This window comes from Podarcis vaucheri (genome assembly GCF_965113315.1).
Source record: "Podarcis vaucheri genome assembly, chromosome: 9".
Classification (NCBI taxonomy): Eukaryota; Metazoa; Chordata; class Lepidosauria; order Squamata; family Lacertidae; genus Podarcis; species Podarcis vaucheri.
Window position 1 is genome coordinate 5,830,105 of NC_138767.1, and position 19,390 is coordinate 5,849,494.

The following is a 19,390-nucleotide window of genomic DNA, read 5'->3' on the forward strand; positions in this document are numbered from 1 at the left end:
TAGAGATTCCTTCCAGTGCTCAAATAAGGCAAGCTCTGGTCTCAGGGTGCCCATGTGTCCTACTTTGCAGAAGACAGTCCTCTATTTGAATGGCTGCCAGGGTATCTGAAGAAGTGTGCATGCACACGAAAGCTCATACCAACAACTAACTTAGTTGGTCTCTAAGGTGCTACTGGAAATAATTTTTTTTATTATTATTATTTAGTTTCGGCTGCCAGGGGGACAGTCTTCTGCCAGAAGCCATCCCCTCCTGCAATAGCTGCCCAGGACTAGTCTGGCTTTAAGGGGCCATGGTGGAAGTTGCTTGTCTATTGCAACCACCTCAACACCAGACCTAGCAGGGATGCGAGCAACCTGGGTACCATATTCCTTTTCTATGGTGAGATAGGTTGCATCTCTTTTTAAATTGGAATCTCAGTGGTACCTTGGTTCTCAAATGCCTTGGTAGTCAAACAACTTGGAAGTAAATGTTCTGGTTTGTGAACTTTTTTCGGAAGTTGGACGTGCTCTCTTTTGAGAGTTACGCTTCCGATTTGAGTGCCATGCTTCCATTTTGAGTGCAACACTTCCATGTTGAGTGTTACCCTGAGGTCTGTCTGTTTTTGCTGTTTATTTTGCATTTTTGAGCATCAGCTGCTGGAAACCACAGGATTTGGGAGTGCTCTTGCACTCTTGCGCTCTTGCGCTTGCAAGTTTCCCACAGGCATCTGATCCTGATCCGGCAGTCCCTCCTTGCGTTCTCTTGTGTCGCCTGGCAGGTCCACCTCAAACGGTCTCAGTTTAATTGCCCCAGAGCCTCGTATACACTTCAGAATGCAGGTTCTCGGTGCACGTTGGAGAATGGATTTTTCCCCTTCCCTGTCTGACGGAATGAGCAAGTTATTGTGGGGTGCGATGAAACCTGCGGCTTCCAGGGGGTTGGAAATCTCAGCCCCGCCTGCTCTGCCGCAGGGTGAGAAGTGAAATAGCCGCAGCTCAGGGGATGCAACAGGTTCTTTCGACGAGAAAGCGAAAGGGGCTGCTATTTTTTAGAACTGGCGATGGCAACACAGCTGTCTCTTCGCCACGCATGCAAAGGAAAGAGCTCAGCCAGGCTCAGCGAGGGACCCAAAAGGGCGATGGAAGCCTTATTGGATGTTTCACACCTCCTTCAACATGACATGGGCTTCCAGACACCTGCTTATAAGCTCTCCGGGGTTGGCAGAGGTTGCAATTTCTTAGGATCCCTGTTGTTTCTCTCCCTTGTTGCGACATCTGCAGCACCACCCCAGGTCTCAGTTGCATCCCTGAAATTAAAAAATATATATACCAAGGAATAATAGCGAGGTGGTCTTAAAAGCTCAGAAAAGACAAAAGACAACAGGCCGGTTTTTGTTTTTCTTCAGATTTAGGTGCGAGCTATTTTCCTATTTTTAAGCATGATTCCAATTAGGTGTTTGTGTTTTCTTTCTGCAAATAGGAACGGATGACTAATTCTGACCTAGGAGAGAGAGATCCTGGGTAGAAATCTCAGAACAGCTCGCTCGGCTTTAGTAATGAGAGCTGCTTTTGAAGTATTAAAACAGGCGAAGGAAAAAAGTTACATCAGTTGTATAATGTCAGCAGAGCTAAGCAGCTCTTTACTGCATCTCAAGTGTTTTTGAGTATATCTTCCATCCCTTAAATCATCTGGTGTCCTCCAGGTATTTTGGACCAGAGCTCTCTCCCATCATCCTGGCTATCGGCTGTGTATGTTGACTGATGGGAATTGGAGTCCAGAAGAGGGCACCATGTTGGGGAAGCTGGCTTTAGCAATCTTCAGAACAGCCCTGTAAGGCGAGGCAGGCTGCATTAGGAATATGTGTGCGTGCAGTTTAGGTTCCCCAGGACACTCGGTGTTTCGCCTTGGTGAAGAATCATAGAATCATAGAATCCTAGAGTTGGAAGAGACCCCAAGGGCCATCGAGTCCAACCCCCTGCCAAGCAGGAAACACCATCAGAGCACTCCTGACATATGGTTGTCAAGCCTCTGCTTAAAGACCTCCAAAGGAGGAGACTCCACCACACTCCAAAGTAGGAGACTCCACCACACACCTGTGAGAGCCAGTGTGGTGTAGTGGTTAAGAGTGGTAGTCTTGTAATCTGGGAAACCGGGTTCGTGTCTCCGCTCCTCCACATGCAGCTGCTGGGTGACCTTGGGCCAGTCACACTTCTTTGAAGTCTCTCAGCCCCACTCACCTCACAGAGTGTTTGTTGTGGGGGAGGAAGGGAAAGGAGATTGTTAGCCGCTTTGAGACTCCTGAAGGGGAGTGAAAGGCGGGATATCAAATCCAAACTACTCCTCCTCTTCTTCTTCTTCTTCTTCTTCTTCTTCTTCTTCTTCTTCTTCTTCGCAGCAAATTCCACTGTCAAACAGCTCTTACTGTCAGGAAGTTCTTCCTAATGTTTAGGTGGAATCTTCTTTCTTGTAGTTTGGATCCATTGCTCCGTGTCCGCTTCTCTGGAGCAGCAGAAAACAACCTTTCTCCCTCCTCTATGTGACATCCTTTTATATATTTGAACATGGCTATCATATCACCCCTTAACCTCCTCTTCTCCAGGCTAAACATGCCCAGCTCCCTTAGCCGTTCCTCATAAGGCATCGTTTCCAGGCCTTTGACCATTTTGGTTGCCCTCCTCTGGACACGTTCCAGTTTGTCAGTGTCCTTCTTGAATTGTGGTGCCCAGAACTGGACACAATACTCCAGAATAAGGTGTTTGTGATGCAGAGGCTGTGTTAAGAGGACAGCTCAAACAGCCTTGGTCTATTCTCATTCATGATGACCTATGCAGTTGTCCTGAGTGTGATGATCGTCCCCAGCTCTGGCATTGAAACCTCCCAGCTAGGAAGAGGTCTTCGCAATCCGGGACCCTCCTGGCAGCCCGGAGCAGTTCCTCGTAGAACTGGTTCTTGGTTTGTACATCAAAGCATATAGTGGGTGCATAGATGTTCAGGATGTTGACCGGACCGGAACTGGTTGTGAGGCAGAGGGAACTGTTCTGAGCCCTTGCTTGGTGGTTCTTTTGCAGGCAGAAGGGAGCTACTCACTGCGAAGCTGTGCTTCCACAGTTGGAGACATCAATGTTCCTGAATACCAGTTGCTATAAGCCACAGGAGGGGAGAGGCCTCTTTGTGCACAGATTCTGCTTTTGTGGTTCCCTGATGAGGCATCTGGTTCGCCACTGTGAGAACAGAACGCTGGACTAGATGGGACATTGGCCGGATGATGATGATGATAATGATGATGACGATAATAATAATAATAGTACTACAGTAGATGCTTGGGTTGCGAATGTGATCCGTGCAGGATGAACGTTCGCAACCCGCAGCGTTTGCAACCTGTGTCTGTGAACGCGCGGGTTGCGATTCAGCGCTTCTGCGCATGCACGACTGCCGAAACCTGGAAGTAACCTGTTCTGGTACTTCTGGGTTTTGGCGGTCCGTAACCTGAAAAAACGCAACCTGAAGCATCTGTAATCCGAGGTATGACTGTAATATTCATTCATTCCCCCCCAGCCACTCTGGGTGGCTCCCAACAGAATACTAAAAACACAATAAAACATCAGACATTAAAAGCTTCCCTAAACAGGGCTGCCTTCAGATGTCTTCTAAAAGTCAGGTAGTTATTTATCTCCTTGACATCTGATGGGAGGGCATTCCATAGGGCAGGCGCCACCACCAAGAAGGCCCTCTGCCTGGTTCCCTGTAACCTCACTTCTCGCAGGGAGGGAACCGCCAGAAGGCCCTCGGTGCTGGACCTCAGTGTCTGGGCTGAACGATGGGAGTGGAGACGCTCCTTCAGGTATACTGGGCCAAGGCCATGCTCGGAAACGTACTGGGAGCCAATGTAGGTCTTTCAAGACCGGTGTTATATGGTCTTAGCGGCCACAGCAGGACTCTTCTTCCATTCTTATGGCATAGGCAAGAGACTGACCACCTGCCTCTGCAAAAGGCATCTTTCCAATGTTCCCCATTCATCTCTCCCTAATTTTAAATCTGGTTCTCCCGACTTGCCCATTGATGAATTAAAGAAGCAAGTTGGTCTTTTTAACCCTCTGAAACTTGGGCTGCAAAGGCACTTCTACCCCCCCAAAATCCTTCATAAATTTCATGCCCAAGTCAGCATATAATTACACTAATGGCATGGGCATTCTGCCACTCAGGTTTTGAGAAGGCAGATTTTGATTCGTCAGCAAAGCCATGCTAGATTCCTCTTGCATTGCATCTAATTATTTGCATATTTTTATTGGATTCCTCCACACCAGTTTGTGTTTTTTTAAAAGACAATAGGAGAGGGGGAAATGTATGTTCTCTGAAGGAAGACAAGACAAGACTGTGGTTAGCAGTTCTGCTCCTGTCAGCATATTCGCTTCAATATTTCTTCGGCAAGTGGCAGGCATTTTTGCTGCAGGGCTGATGAATAGCCGCTTGCAATCCCTAGGAATTTAATGCACGTCACGAAAGGCTGGTGGGTTTTTTTTAAGAAACTGTATTTATGAAACAATAAGAAGTGCATGAGGTCAGGAGCATCTGTATTGGGCCAGAATGGCTGGCATGCGATCGTTCTGAAAATGGGGCCAAAACTTATATTACCGCTTCACATGGGAAAGCTGTGAAGGCCAGCCTGTCTTCATAGATCATAGAAATGTAGAGTTGGAAAGGGGTCCCACGGGGTCATCCAGTCCAGCCCCCTGCAATCTGCTATATTAGTAGTTCTGCAGTGCTTCCTCAGAGTTTCTGCATCTTGAAGAGCCTATAGTGCAAAAGATAAAATAAAATAAAAAATAGCCAGGAATGGGTGGGGATTAAAAGCCTGCAACAGGTGCTATAAGGAGTTGAAGGATTTCAGCAGCGAGTGAGAGGCATGTCCTGACTGGAAACAAATCATTGTGTCTGCCCCAAAACCTTTGCAGGTGCAGTATTATTGCTATTATTTTATTTTTATTATTTATTGAATTTATATACCGCCCTATACCCAGAGGTCTCAGGGCGGTTCACAGAAAAGATCACAACATATAAAATCAAAACAAATACAATAACCCAATAACACACACAGGCCCCCAAAAGAGCCACATTTTAAAAGGGTATAGGATGTCAATCATGTCAACCAAAGACCTGGTTAAAAGCAGCATCACATCTAACTGCCTTGTAAGCACCGTGAGCACGAATCATCATCAATGCAATAAAAGGGACATATCCTTGGACCTCTCAAAGTCATTTTCGTTTTATAAGAAGCATGGAATCATGGAATTGTAGAAGAGTTGGAAGGGATCCTGACGGTCAGCAACTTAGGAAGTCCCGCCGGTGCCTGGGATGCATGTGAGCTCTATGTCATGGAGGCGAGGCAGGGCCGGATTTAGGTTTGATGCGGCCCCAAGCTACTGAAGGTAATGGGGCCCTTTATTATATGTCCACCTGTCCTTTGTCGACAACAAATTGCCGCTGTTTTTTGTGTTGAATATATGCTATATGGTCATTTATGGACCTAATAGGTATCTAAAACTATTTGTGCATGCAGAATGTAGGCACCCTATATATAGAAATGAGCAAACCAGTGATATTTGAGGGAGCAGGCTAGCAGGCAGGGCCCATGACTTACATCACAGGAGCCTACACAATACAAAACACTGTTGCTGTATGTAGGTTTAATTTCATTTCTTTTTTATCTTCTATTTCGGAAATGTACATCTAGGTTTTTTCCCTTTAATTTTTTTTGGGGGCCCCCAAGAGAGTGGAGCCCGGAGTGGTTGTGTCCCAGACATGTGCCGGCCCTGTGCTGCTTTTTCGGGCAGCGCTGGGCCTGCAGGGAGTCCAAGCCATTGTATCCCTCCTGGGCGCCCTCCAGCCAGGAAAGATATAATATATATAATATAATTTATTATTTATACCCTGCCCATCTGGCTGGGCTTCCCCAGCCACTCTGATCGGCTTCCAACAAAATATTAAAATACAGTAATGCATCAAACATTAAAAGCTTCCCTAAACAGGGCTGCCTTCAGATGTCTTCTAAAAGTCTGGTAGTTGTTTATTTCCTTGACATCTGAAGAGAGGACGTTCCACAGGGCGGGTGCCACTACCGAGAAGGCCCTGTGCCTTGTTCCCTGTAACCTCACTTCTCGCAGTGAGGGAACCGCCAGAAGGCCCTCGGCGCTGGATCTCAGTGTCCGGGTAGAACGATGGAGGTGGAGACGCTCCTTCAGTTATACTGGGCTGAGGCCATTTAGGGCTTTCAAGGTCAGCACCAACACTTTGAATTGTGCTCGGAAACGTACTGGGAGCCAATGTAGGTCTTTCAAGACCGGTGTTATATGGTCTCGGCGGCCGCTCCCAGTCACCAGTCTGGCTGCCGCGTTCTGGATTAGTTGCAGTTTCCGGGTCACCTTCAAAGGTAGCCCCACGTAGAGCGCATTGCAGTAGTCCAAGCGGGAGATAACCAGAGCATGCACCACTCTGGTGAGACAGTCTGCAGGCAGGGAAGGTCTCATCCTGCGTAACAGATAGAGCTGGTAAACAGCTGCCCTGGCGGCTCAGACGCCCTGCAGGTCCAGTGCCGCCCGGGTGAACCGCCCCCCTGCACACCCATAACTCCCCCACGACTGAGGGTTCTGCAATTCAGGAATCTAAATGAAAGTATCTATGACGCTTGGCCATCCAACCTCTGTTGAAAAACCTCCAAGGAAGGAAAGTCCACCACGTTTCATAGGAGACGGTTCCACTGTCAAACTGCTCTTACTGCCAGAAAGTTCTTTCTGATGTTCAGTCGGAATCTCCTTTCTTGTAACGTGAAGCCATGGGTTTGAGTCCTGCCCTCCAGAGCAGGAGAAAACAAGCTTGCTCCCTCTTCCATGAGATATTTCATAGAATCCTAGAGTTGGAAGAGACCCCAAGGGCCATCGAGTCCAACCCCCTGCCAAGCAGGAAACACCATCAGAGCACTCCTGACATATGGTTGTCAAGCCTCTGCTTAAAGGCCTCCAAAGCAGGAGACTCCACCACACTCCTTGGCAGCAAATTCCACTGTCGAACAGCTCTTACTGTCAGGAAGTTCTTCCTAATGTTTAGGTGGAATCTTCTTTCTTGTAGTTTGGATCCATTGCTCTGTGTCCGCTTCTCTGGAGCAGCAGAAAACAACCTTTCTCCCTCCTCCATGTGACATCCTTTTATATATTTGAACATGGCTATCATATCACCCCTTAACCTCCTCTTCTCCAGGCTAAACATGCCCAGCTCCCTTAGCCGTTCCTCATAAGGCATTGTTTCCAGGCCTTTGACCATTTTGGTTGCCCTCCTCTGGACACCTTCCAGCTTGTCAATATCCTTCTTTAATTGGGGTCCCCCAGAAGTGGACACAGGACTCCAGGTGTGCTCTGACCTAGTGGTGGTTGAGGTCCTGATCAGCTCTCCACCAAGCTGTTATTAACCATGGAATGCAAGGGTTCAGATTCCTGGTTGGAGTAAACCAGATTTGGGGGCGCAGCGCATCAGGGAAGGGTTAGAGCTCCTCGCCCCATGGCTCAACCCAAATCAAAGATGCTTCCGCAGAAAGAAAATTTCACCAAGAGCTCTCAAACGCCATAATGTGTTGTCTGGCTCAGTAGCTGGCCTTTCTGAGATGAAATGGGATGAACATTTAAATACGAAAACATGGGTCACAAAGCTGGGATTTCCCCCGTAGGTGTGTTGCGAACCTAAAATTGCAACTTTCCCTCTTCTTTTCCAGCAGAAAGCGAAGGCGCTGGGTGCGTTTTATTACACACATCAAGAAAAGTAGGTACAATTGTCTTTATTTATTATTGTTGTCTTTTAAGAACAACTTGCCTTTAATACGCTCTCAGCGCAGAAAGAAAGGTGTTTAGCCTTTGTCCAGCCATTCCCTTTTCCGTAGAGTAGAGGAAATGTGCGTCTCTTGCTGTCTCTAAAAATCTGTTCACCTAAATCCCTAAAGTTTGATGTTCTTCTGAAATAATAATGATTTTCACTCTCCTTAGTGCAGTAGTTCTCCCTTTGATGATGCTGGTGATGGTAATAATAATAATAATAATAATACAGTTTTATTATTTATATGTCACCTGTCTGACAGGGTATTCCTGCTTTACAAGATGCTCCTAGACCTAGGGTTCAATTGTGGGCTCTCTTAGCTGTTTTTTTCCTTGCCGTCAAGATTCCTCCCTCCCTAGGACTGCTTTGCATCTTTTTTGAGGGTTTCTGCCTACCTGGAATACACCTCTGAACTCTGGCAGTGCATCTGAGAAAGATCAGAGAGGGGTGTGTGGGTGTGCAGAAAATAGCCTACTGCACAAAGGTGACATTTACTCCACCCACTTTTCCCTCTGGCTCCACCCACCGCTGCCCATGCGGCCCCTGAGAAGTTGCCCAGAAGCGAATGCGGCCCCTGAGCTCAAAAACATTCACCGCCTCTGCCATTCTGGAAGAAAACGTAGAACCAAATAAACATAAGTCTTGTAAGTCTCTGGAAGTCTTTGTAGACTATGCAAGTCTCTGAAAGAAGCAATGGGTCAGATTCTTATCTGGTGAACACAAGCCGTAAAGCTTTGTATTATGACGTCCAACACTGCCGAAGTGGTCTGCAAACAGACGTAGTGAACAGTGATTCCGGATATACCCACTGTTTCGTGGAATTCTTCTTCAGCACAGCAGAAGGATACAGAAATGCTTCATAAACCCATCTATATGGTAAATGGAATTGTGTAACAACAATATCTATGGAGCAGTGGTCATAAAGTTATTTGGTTCTATGTTTTCAAGAGAATCCATCAAGAGTGCATATTTAGAGACTTTCGGAGATTTATAAGATTTCTGTTTATCTGGTTTCTCATATTGTTCAATGTTCCATATAGACTATATAAAGAGTTTATATTGATATTGCATTGTTGTACTTGGTCATCGTGATGCCTTGGATATTACTGATAATTGTTTGCAACACAGGGGTTTAATTGTCTGGTTACTTATTCCGGAAGAGAAGGCGTGTTTCTCCTTACGTTGGCCTGAGTCTGATACTGGCAAATCACAGAGAGTATTTGTGCAGAAGGCTCTCAGTTCCAGCTTGGAAAGGCTCCATCTCCCATCAGCCACAGCCAGCATGCCCAGTGAGCAGGAATGATGGGAGTTGTAGTCTCAGAGCATCCTGAAGACCACAGGTTTCCCCATCCCTTTGTGTAGACAACATTGAGGTAGAGGGGCCCAGTGGTCTGTTCCAGAACAAAGCATCTTCCGCTTTAAGTGCAATCACACCTCCTGACATATGAATTATAGCTCGGTTGCCCTCTCCACAGGTCCCTCGTGCCCCATCCTGGCTGGCTGATGCCAGTATTTATTTACGACTTGGTATAGCTATAGTAACATTTGCCCCCTGCCAACGAACGGTGTGGCGATGACTACATAATTACCGTAAAGGAAAGTTAGATTTCCTGTTTCACAAGCACCGGTGCCAACTCCGCAGCCTGGCAAATTAAAGCAGCCTTCCTAAAGCTTTAATCTTTTCTGCCGACATTCTTCCACTGCAGCCCACTCCCTCGAAGGGGGCGATGCCTTTGATGTATATTCCAGCCTGTTAACCTATCCCAGGCTCTTCCTTCCGCACTCGGCGGCTGTGGCAGTTTATGCGCAAGGAACGCATGAAATCCCATAAGGCGCTTATCTGCTTGCTGGGTGGAGAGGAAGGCACATCTGAAACTCAGAAGGTCTTGCTCTTTGTGCCCAAGGGGGGAGCTGGCCGGGCAAACTGTTGGCAGCGCTGACGGGGATTCCTGCTCCATCCTAGATGGTGGGCATTCAGAATGAAAGGCAGAAACCAGGTGTTTTTCAGGGTCTGCCTTCTTTGTTGTCTTGTACCTCTTCTGGGGAGGGACGCAGGTGGCGCTGTGGGTTAAAACACTGAGCCTAGGGCTTGCCAATCAGAAGGTCGGCGGTTCGAATCCCCGTAACGGGGTGAGCTCCCGTTGCTCGGTCCCTGCTCCTGCCAACCTAGTAGTTCGAAAGCACGAAGTGCAAGTAGATAAATAGGCACCACTCCGGCGGGAAGGTAAACGGCGTTTCCGTGTGCTGCTCTGGTTCACCAGAAGTGGCTTAGTCATGCTGGCTACATGACTCAGAAGCTGTACACCGGCTCCCTCGGCCAGCAAAGCGAGATGAGCGCTGCAACCCCAGAGTCAGCCACGACTGGACCTAATGGTCAGGGGTGCGTTTACCTTTACCTTTACCTCTGCTGGGAGATTGAACTTTGTCCGCTCACGTTAAGCAGTTGGGGAACTGAGGCCGAGGGAGGGTGACTTGCGCAGAACCTCCTAAGCCTCCTTTAAAATAAAAATATAAATCAATTTCTTCCTATCTGGGTTGAGCTGCTCAAGACCTCAGCCTGGCTTGAGCATATTCCTTAAATGAAAGTAGCATGCACCTGACTGTTTCAAAGTGATGTTTGCATAACTCGTTGGCGAGGAGCAAGGACATACAACTTATAAAATTGTGTTTTTAAAAAACATTCTCTTCTCTCTTTCCCAGCTGCTTTTGTCATGGTCTGGGAAAGGCTGCTAGGGCTTTAGGGTGGGGCAAAGCAGGTGGGAAAAGCCATTGCCTGATAAACAGCAGAAAGTCTCTCTTACCTTGGATAATGTAATAGAAAAGATTCAGAAATTTGGGGAAGTGGCAGGATTTAAACTAAATAGGAACAAAACTAAACTACTAGTCAAAAACTTGAAGGAAGAAGAAAAAAAGGATATTGAGATAGAAGTCCATAAAAAGGTTAAGTATTTAGGCAATATGGTTAACATCACAAAATATAAACTTATATAAAGATAATTATGAAAAAAATTGGTTTGAGGTAAAAAGAAATTTAGAAATATGGAGCAGAATGAATCTCTCATTGCTAGGGAAACGTTTCTAAAGCATCGCCTTTCCATTGCAGTACCTAAAGTTAAAGAATTTTGAGGAAGAAGTCCGAGCTCACCGCGACCTCGACGGGTTCCTCGCCAGAGCTAGCATCATCCTGGACGAGACGGCAACTTCTCTGGACGATGTCCTGCGGGAGATGCTGAAACACTTTGCGGAGGACTCTGACAACGCGGAGCCCAGCTGCAACTTTGACAAAATCATGAGCACTTTATTCACCGATTCGGGAGCCCCCAGAGAAGGGAATGGTGAGATACCTCTTCGTTCTTCCTATTTGCCTGAGCTGAAAGAGGTCGAGTGTCAGTCCGAAGCCCTGGAGACGCTTCCAGTCAGTGTCGACAACACAGAGTTACGTGGCGAGTTCCCGCCCTCCCCCCAGTGGAAATAATCACACAATTATTAAGGTTAATGGCCTAAATAAGGACACAACTTTATTGGTTACAGGTGATGAGTGGTATTGGCTTAGGCATTGGTCCTCACCGACTATATCCGACTCCAGCCCGTCTGCTTGAAGTCTCGGAAGGGTTAACCACCAGTAGGGGGAGTCCTGCTGATGCACATCAACTAGGAACTCCCCCGGGGTCACCGATAGGGGGCGTGCCTTAGGCCCTCACCTCCCTAGGCTTCAGACAGGGCCACGCCCCCCCCCCCCGGAATCCTTTATCGGACTACCCTTCAATATGCGGGGCAGGTGATGGCGCTACCTCCCCCTCTTCCATCTACTAAACAATACCAATGCCTAACCACCAATACCCAGAAAGTTGTGACGATTTGCTACGAGGTAGGCGAAAACCAAGTGGCTGGTGCCAGTTTGCCAAGTGGAAAAATTCCTACCAGGCACCTCAACGGCAACCAGCCAAGGTCCACAGCCAAGGTCCATAGCAAGGAACGAAAACCTTATAGGGCAGGAGGGTGGGAAAACAGAACAGCTGGTGAGCAGCAAAGAGGGAGATCCCCAGCCGGTGCTGCCTTAAATAAGGGAGGCCACGCCCCCTGAGCCAGCTGATTGGCTGGCCAGGGGGTGACAAGGCCAGGAATCCCCCCCAATCGTGTGGGGGGCCCGTGAAGCCCGCCACCCCACCTCCTCCATAGGATGGATGTGGCTTTAGATGATCCCAATAGTCTGATGTTTTAAGGCGAGGTTTTCCTGCACTGCTGCTACCTCTGGCATTTTTATTTATTTGTGAAACTTCCACCCCCTTCCTCTTCATCACCAAGTCCTCTTCAGACGGGTTACATAATAAATGGACATGCACAATGGACTCAACCAGCGTGACATTAAAACCCCGCAAAACAGCGTAAAACACAGCAAGGGTGGAATCCAAATCAAGACTTTCAGTTTTGCAAAAGAGCTTTGCCTTTTCTCTGCTTGCCTGGCAGTCCAGATACTCCCTTCTCCCAAGGCTCCTCTAATTCTAGAGGAAGAGGAAGGGTTTTAGGGGACGCCAGCCATGTTTGGGAGGGTGGGAGGAGCATTCCCCAGCCAGGGTGCCACCACTAAGAAGTCCCCGTCTTGGGTCAGAGCTTCCTGTGAGCATCTGATTGGCTGCCCGAGAAATGGAGTGCTAGACTAGAAGGGTCTTTTGCCTTTTTCCAGTAGGGCGCAATTCTTATATTGCCACAGCTCCATTAGCAGCCCCAAATGGACCCCACCCCCACCCTGAGGGGAAACCCTGGGCAGTGTCTATTTAATGTCCTGGGCTGCCCGGATGTTCCCTCTCTTGGCTTCGCTGATGTGGCCCAAAGGAAAGCAGAGCAATATGTTTGGCCCCAGCTTGGCTGCAGGAGTTGCTAGGAGGAGAGTCCAATATTTGTGTCGAAAGAACTTAATGTAGTTCCTAATGTAAGTTAGCTTACAGGTACTGATAAACTGCTGGGATTTTTGCATGCCGAAAGACTAGTAGAACAATTCCATGCAATCTGATGGAACTAAATAATAATAATAATAATAATAATAATAATAATAATAATAATAATAATAATGAAATAATTTATTTATACCCTGCCCATCTGGCTGGGTTTCCCCAGCCACTCTGGCTGGCTTCCAGCAAAATATTAAAATACAGTAGCCCTTCAGATATTGAATGCTTCCCCAAACAGGGCTGCTTTCAGATGTCTTCTAAAAGTTGGATAGATGTTTATTTCCTTGACATCTGATGAGAGGACGTTCCATAGGCGGGTGCCACTACTGAAAAGGCCCTCTGCCTGGTGCCCTGTAACTTCGATTCTCACAGGGAGGGAACCGCCAGAAGGCCCTCAGCGCTGGACCTCAGTGTCTGGGCAGAACGATGGGGGTGGAGACGCTCCTACAGGTATACTGGACCGAGGCCATTTAGGGCTTTCAAGGTCAGCACCAACACTTTGAATTGTGCTCAGGAACATACTGGGAGCCAATGTAGGTCTTTCAAGACCGGTGTTATGTGGTCTCGGCAGCCACTCCCACTTTCCAGTTATTATACGTTTCAACCAATGACCTGCACGACTCCTTACCTGCAAAGAAACAAAGTTCACCTGAATTATGTGTTATTTTAATATACCTATGTAGAATTGTACCTACCATTATTGTACAGTGGTACCTTGGGTTACAGACGCTTCAGGTTACAGACGCTTCAGGTTACAGACTCCGCTAACCCAGAAATAGTACCTCGGGTTAAGCACTTTGCTTCAGGATGAGAACAGAAATCACATGGCAGTAGCAGGAGGCCCCATTAGCTAAAGTGGTGCTTCAGGTTAAGAACAGTTTCAGATTAAGAATGGACCTCTGGAACGAATTAAGTTCTTGACCCAAGGTACCACTGTATAAGCATCTGATGAGTTTCTGTGGTTTTGTGTCGCTGGTTGTCATTGTTTTAAAGCTATCGCGTATATGAAAAGAATTGAAATTATCACATGTGTATGATAATATACATAATATAATGCAGATGGAACCTCTCTAATATGTAGCGGGATGGTATATACGCACTCATTTGTCACTGATTTAGCCTCTAGCATTTTCTCTCTGCTTTTGTCTCCCATAACACCGCTTGTGTCTTCGGTCCAAGCCATACTTGGCCAGAACGTTTCGTTTCCCAATTAAGCAGGAAGTTGCAAAATGGAACGAGCAGGGAGAATAACCCGATCCTACCCTCTCGGAAAACCTAGCAAGCCACATTAGCCATTGTTCCTCTTTTCTTTTCAGCTCGAGAGAGGCTGAAACTTCACACTTCAAAGCTGCAATGGGTTTTTCAAGGATGGCGTTTCATTGAGATTTCCCTTTTTTTAATGCTTCTTATCTCTTTATACCAAGGCCATTGAGCGGCTGAGAGTGACCCGGCCTGTTAAAAAGCTCAGATAATAGTTTGTGTCTGAATGAAGATGTAATTCCATATATGATAGTCCTTGAATATAATTCGAAATGTATTTAATTTCCTCTTCCTCCCCCTTTTCTGCAGTTCACCTCTTGTCAGATACAATTCAGGGCGTCACAGCGACAGTCACTGGGGTACAGTATCAACAGTCCTGGCTTTGTATCATGTAAGTACAGTATGTTTCTGTTGAAATTTGCCAGAGCATCTCTGTCCAAACTGTGTGGCGGGCACTATATTTCTTTGCTCTTATCGCAAGGCTCCATCTCCTTTTTCTCCTTTCTGCGCACAAGTTTCCGGAGGGAAAGCGCTATAGCTCAGTCCTAAATTATCTGCTTTTGCACACAGAAGCCCCCCCAAGTTGAATCCTCGGCTCCTCTAGGTAGGAATGTCTCTAGCCTCAAACCCTGGAGAGCTGCTGCCAGCCAGTGTATACAGTAATGAGCTAAATGGGCCAGTTGTCTTGACTTGGTATACAATAGCTTCCTGTGTCTAGGGGGTTGGGGTTAGTTTAGAACAGGCCACCGCCTACAGATCAATTGAAATCCGGTGTTTTTGCAAGCAGAATTCTGGTGAAAAGGACTACTCCACTAGGAAATCTTGTCCTAGAATGGAAGGGACCCTGAGGGTCATCTAGTCCAACCCCCTGCAATGCAAGAATTTCAGCTGAAGCATCCATGGCAGATGGCCATCCAACCTCTGCTTAAAAACCTCCAAGAAAGGAGAGGCCACAACCTTCCATCCTACGGTCAAATTAGCTCTTACTGTCAGAAAAATCTTCCTGATGGTTAGCAGGGGTGTTATGTACTGAGAACAATAGGATCCAAATTGCAGCAGTCTGATTAGTCCTAGAACAATAGGATTCAGAATGCAGCAGTCTGATTGGCCCTGGAACAATGCAGCAGCATGATTGGTTGGCAGGAACCACCCAATCCTGTTCCAGATTGAAGTGAATCCACAACCTGATTGGCTTACAGTAGAATTCTGGAATTAGCCAATCATGTGCAGCCCATTGTGTAAATAATGTATATAAGGCAGATACTGGGAGGGGACTTCCATTCATTCCTCCTCACCACTATGAGCTGAATAAAGAGCATGAAATCACTTTGCGACTCTGAGTATATTTCACTGGCGACGAAGGTGGGATCCCGCTGAGCTGACTGCCACACACAGCACCGCAGCACCGCCACCTGCCGCACCGCTGCCTCGCACCGTGTATCCAGGCTTCAGCTCCGAGACACAAGGAACTCAGAATGGCAACCAACAGCAGCTTCTCGCCATTCAACCCAGCATCTGGAGACTGGGAAGCGTACGCCTCCCGTTTCACCTTCCTCCTGGAAGCCAAAGGGGTCACCGACGAAGAAGACGCCAAGAAGAGGGCAATATTCTTCAGCGTCTGCGGAGAGGAGACGTTTGAAATCGCCCGGGCTCTCCTTGCGCCTGAAGACGTCGCTACTGTTCCATACAAAACAATAATGGAACAGCTGAAGGGGCACTTTTCGCCACAGCCCTCAGTGGTGGCTCGTCGAAATGCCTTCTACGCAAAGCGACAAGCCCCTGGGGAAACCATAACTGGGTTTGTGACCTCTCTCCGCCAAGCCGCCCGGTTCTGCAACTTCTCAGAGCTGGAGAACATGCTTCGTGACCGCCTCGTCGGTGGCCTGAAGGATGAGAAGCTGCAACGACGCCTCTACGCTAAGAAGGACCTAACGTTCCAGGTCGCTCTGGAGGAGGCCCTGGCAACGGAAGCTGCCGAGAGGTCAACGCAAGAGGCACGGCCGAGCCTGCCATCCCAACCAAGGGTCCACCACGAAGACCTCACCGACGACTCAGGATCCGACAGGGAGGAGGTGCACCGAGTACAGCAGCGCACTCAAGCAGCGCACAGACCACAGCTGCCTCGACGAGAAGGAGGAAACTGCGCAAGCTGCGGGGAGAGTCACGAGAGGAGGACCTGCCGTTTCCGCAACGCAGAGTGCAGGCAGTGCAGAAAATCGGGACACATCGCCCGGGTGTGTCGGGCTCGGCCCACCCGACACCAGGCATCAGATGACCAACCCAAGAGCCCCAGGTCCCGGGGCCCAACGCACCAAGGCAACTCGACGGAGCTCACGGACTGCCAGGTATACCAGTTGCCCCACCCCAACGTAGAGAAAATTTATGTAGAGGTACAGATAGAGGGGGCCCCATGCCGCATGGAGCTTGACACGGGTTCAACTCTATCCATAATCTCGGCAAAGACCTTAAGGAAACTGTGTCCTACTGGGGGTCCCAAACTCAGGCCGGCCCCATTCACCCTACGGGACTTCCAGAAACGTAAGGTCCCCACAATGGGGGTGGGGACCTTCAGGGTGCAATACCGAGGGCGGACGCGGCAACTGGACTTGCTTGTGGTCAAGGGCCCCTACATTAGCTTACTGGGATTGGCATGGTTTGGACCACTGGGGCTAGCTGTCACCGGGGTGAACCACACTACCTTACAAGTGGACGTGGACGCCATATGCAAGGAATTTCCAGGGGTTTTCGACGGGAAATTGGGACAGTATACGGGCCCCCCCATTGCGCTACAGCTTGACCCCGCAGTACGACCGGTCAGGCTCAAGGCCCGCCGAGTCCCGTTCGCCTTGAAACCCCGTATAGACGAGGAATTGGACCGACTCGTGGAGCAAGGAGTGCTGGAGCCAGTGCCTAATGCCCCCTGGGAAACCCCAATCGTCACACCCGTCAAGCCTAATGGTTCGGTCCGCATCTGCGCAGACTACAAATGTACCATAAACAAGGCCCTCATGGCCCACGCATACCCAGTGCCAGTGGTCAGCCATGTCCTTGCCACCCTGGCTGGGTCGAAAATTTTTGGCAAGCTGGACTTGGCCCAAGCATATCAACAGCTGCCAGTAGATGAGGCCACAGCAGAGGCACAGACGATTGTGACGCACAGAGGAGCGTTCAGAGTAAAGCGGCTGCAATTCGGGGTCAGCGTGGCACCAGGCATATTCCAGAATCTAATGGACTCTCTCCTTAAAGGGATTCCTGGTGTCACCCCCTTCTTCGATGATGTGTTGATTGCCGGGCCCACACCAGAGGAGTTTGAGGACCGCCTCCGCACCGTTCTGCACCGTTTCCAGACGGCGGGTCTCAAGGTGAAGCGGGAAAAATGTCTACTAGGAGTGCCTCAGGTGGACTTTCTGGGATTTATGGTGGACGCAGAAGGGGTCCACCCGACTGGGGACAAGGTACGGGCCATTTGTGATGCCCCCGCGCCCAAGAGCAAGACTGAACTTCAGGCCTTCTTGGGATTATTGAACTTTTACCATTCCTTCCTTCCCCACAAGGCGGCGGTAGCGGAGCCCCTACACAGACTCCTGGACAAGCGGGCCCCTTGGGTGTGGGGCCAGCGCCAGGAGGCCGCATTCCAGGCAGTCAAGGACTTGCTTGTCTCAAACTCTGTCTTGGCACACTTCGACGAGAGGCTGCCGGTGGTGCTAGCATGCGACGCCTCACCCTATGGCATTGGCGCTGTCCTGGGGCACCAACTCCCGGATGGAAGAGAGGTACCGGTGGCGTACTTTTCCCAGACACTCAACGCAACCGAGCGGAACTACTCGCAAATTGACAAGGAGGGTCTGGCAATTGTGAAGGGAGTAAAAAAATTCCATGATTTCTTGTACAGGCGGCCCTTCACCGTGGTGACTGACCACAAGCCGTTGCTTGGCTTGTTTGCCCCCGAAAAGCAGACCCCCCAAGTGCTGTCTCCTCGCGTCCTCAGGTGGTCAATTTTCCTTGCCAGCTACCAGTATGCACTGATTCACCGACCTGGGAAGGCGATGGGCCATGCGGACGCCCTCAGCAGGCTACCACTACCGGAAACAGGCCCTGACCCAGCACCGGCACAAGAGGTTATGAGCCTGGAGCTGCTTCCCGACCGCCCCATTCAGGCACAAGAAGTTGCACACCATTCCAAGAAAGATAGGGTCATCTCCCGGGTCCTGGACTGGGTGTGGAGGGGATGGCCCAGCAGCAGCCCCGGGCCAGAATTCGCCGGCTACACAACCCGCAAACATGAACTGTCGGCCCACAAGGGGTGCCTGTTATGGGGAAGCAGAGTCGTTGTTCCCCAGCCCCTCCGCAAAAGGATCCTCACAGCCCTACACGAGACACATCCAGGGGTAGTAAGAATGAAGGCCCTTGCCAGGAGTTATGTGTGGTGGCCAGGGATCGACGGAGAGATAGAGGCCTGGGTCAAACACTGCCAGGCCTGCCAAGAATCCCGCCCAGATCCCCCAAGGGCCCCAGTCCAATCCTGGGAGTCCGCCCGAGCACCATGGTCACGCCTGCACGTGGATTTCGCTGGCCCCTTTCAGGGGAAAACATTCTTCATAGTGGTGGACTCCTACACCAAATGGCTGGAAGTCGCACTGGTACCGTCCACTTCCACGTCCGCAGCCATCCGGGTACTACGCAGGCTGTTTGCAACCCACGGGCTCCCTGACACTCTCGTCTCAGACAACGGGACTGCATTTACGTCAGGAGAATTCCAAACCTTCACAGCACAGAACGCCATCCGCCACATCCGTTCGGCGCCGTTCCACCCTGCCACCAATGGCCAAGCAGAACGCATGGTGCGGACCACCAAGGACACCCTTCGCCGCATGACGCAAGGGGACTGGGAGTACCGCCTTGCCACATTCCTTCTAGCACAGCACAGCACCCCCAGCTCAACGACTGGCCGGAGCCCCGCTGAACTACTAATGGGTCGGCGCCTTGCAATCAGATTGGACCGCCTTCACCCCGATAGAGCTCAGGATGAGGTAGTGGTGGGGGAAGGCAGGAACCCCCGGACCTTCGAGGCCCAGGACCCAGTGTACGCAAAGAATTTTGGGGCAGGCCCAGCATGGGTACCCGCCACAGTCACCAGGGTCACTGGCCCAGTGTCGTACGAGGTGCTAACGGATGGGGGGCAATGCTGGCGCCGCCACTGCGACCAGATACGGCGACGATTCCCGGGAGAAACCCAGGAGGAGGACAGGTCAGAGGAGTCCCAAGGGAACAGCGGGGCAGTGAGGCCCATAGAGCAAGAGGGGCCAGCAGGAGAGGCAGAATCAGTAAATACAGAGAGGACCCG

At 49.5% G+C, this 19,390-nt stretch overlaps 2 protein-coding genes across 7 annotated transcripts in view; one reads left to right on the forward strand and one right to left on the reverse strand.

Moving 5' to 3' along the window:
• Window positions 1–19,390, reverse strand: part of LOC309539925 (kyphoscoliosis peptidase-like) — a 360,319-nt gene that overhangs the window by 220,332 nt on the left and 120,597 nt on the right. The window lies entirely within an intron of this gene.
• SLC4A11 (solute carrier family 4 member 11) overlaps window positions 1–19,390 on the forward strand; it is a 251,928-nt gene that overhangs the window by 139,979 nt on the left and 92,559 nt on the right. For 5 of the 6 annotated variants that reach the window (XM_082236389.1, XM_082236394.1, XM_082236392.1 and 2 more), the window contains exons 4-6: window positions 7,740–7,786; window positions 10,941–11,172; window positions 14,356–14,437. In XM_082236389.1, the coding sequence (XP_082092515.1) occupies window positions 7,740–7,786; window positions 10,941–11,172; window positions 14,356–14,437 (361 nt within the window). The remainder of the gene's footprint in view (window positions 1–7,739; window positions 7,787–10,940; window positions 11,173–14,355; window positions 14,438–19,390) is intronic. The other variant, XM_082236390.1, reaches the window with a different exon arrangement.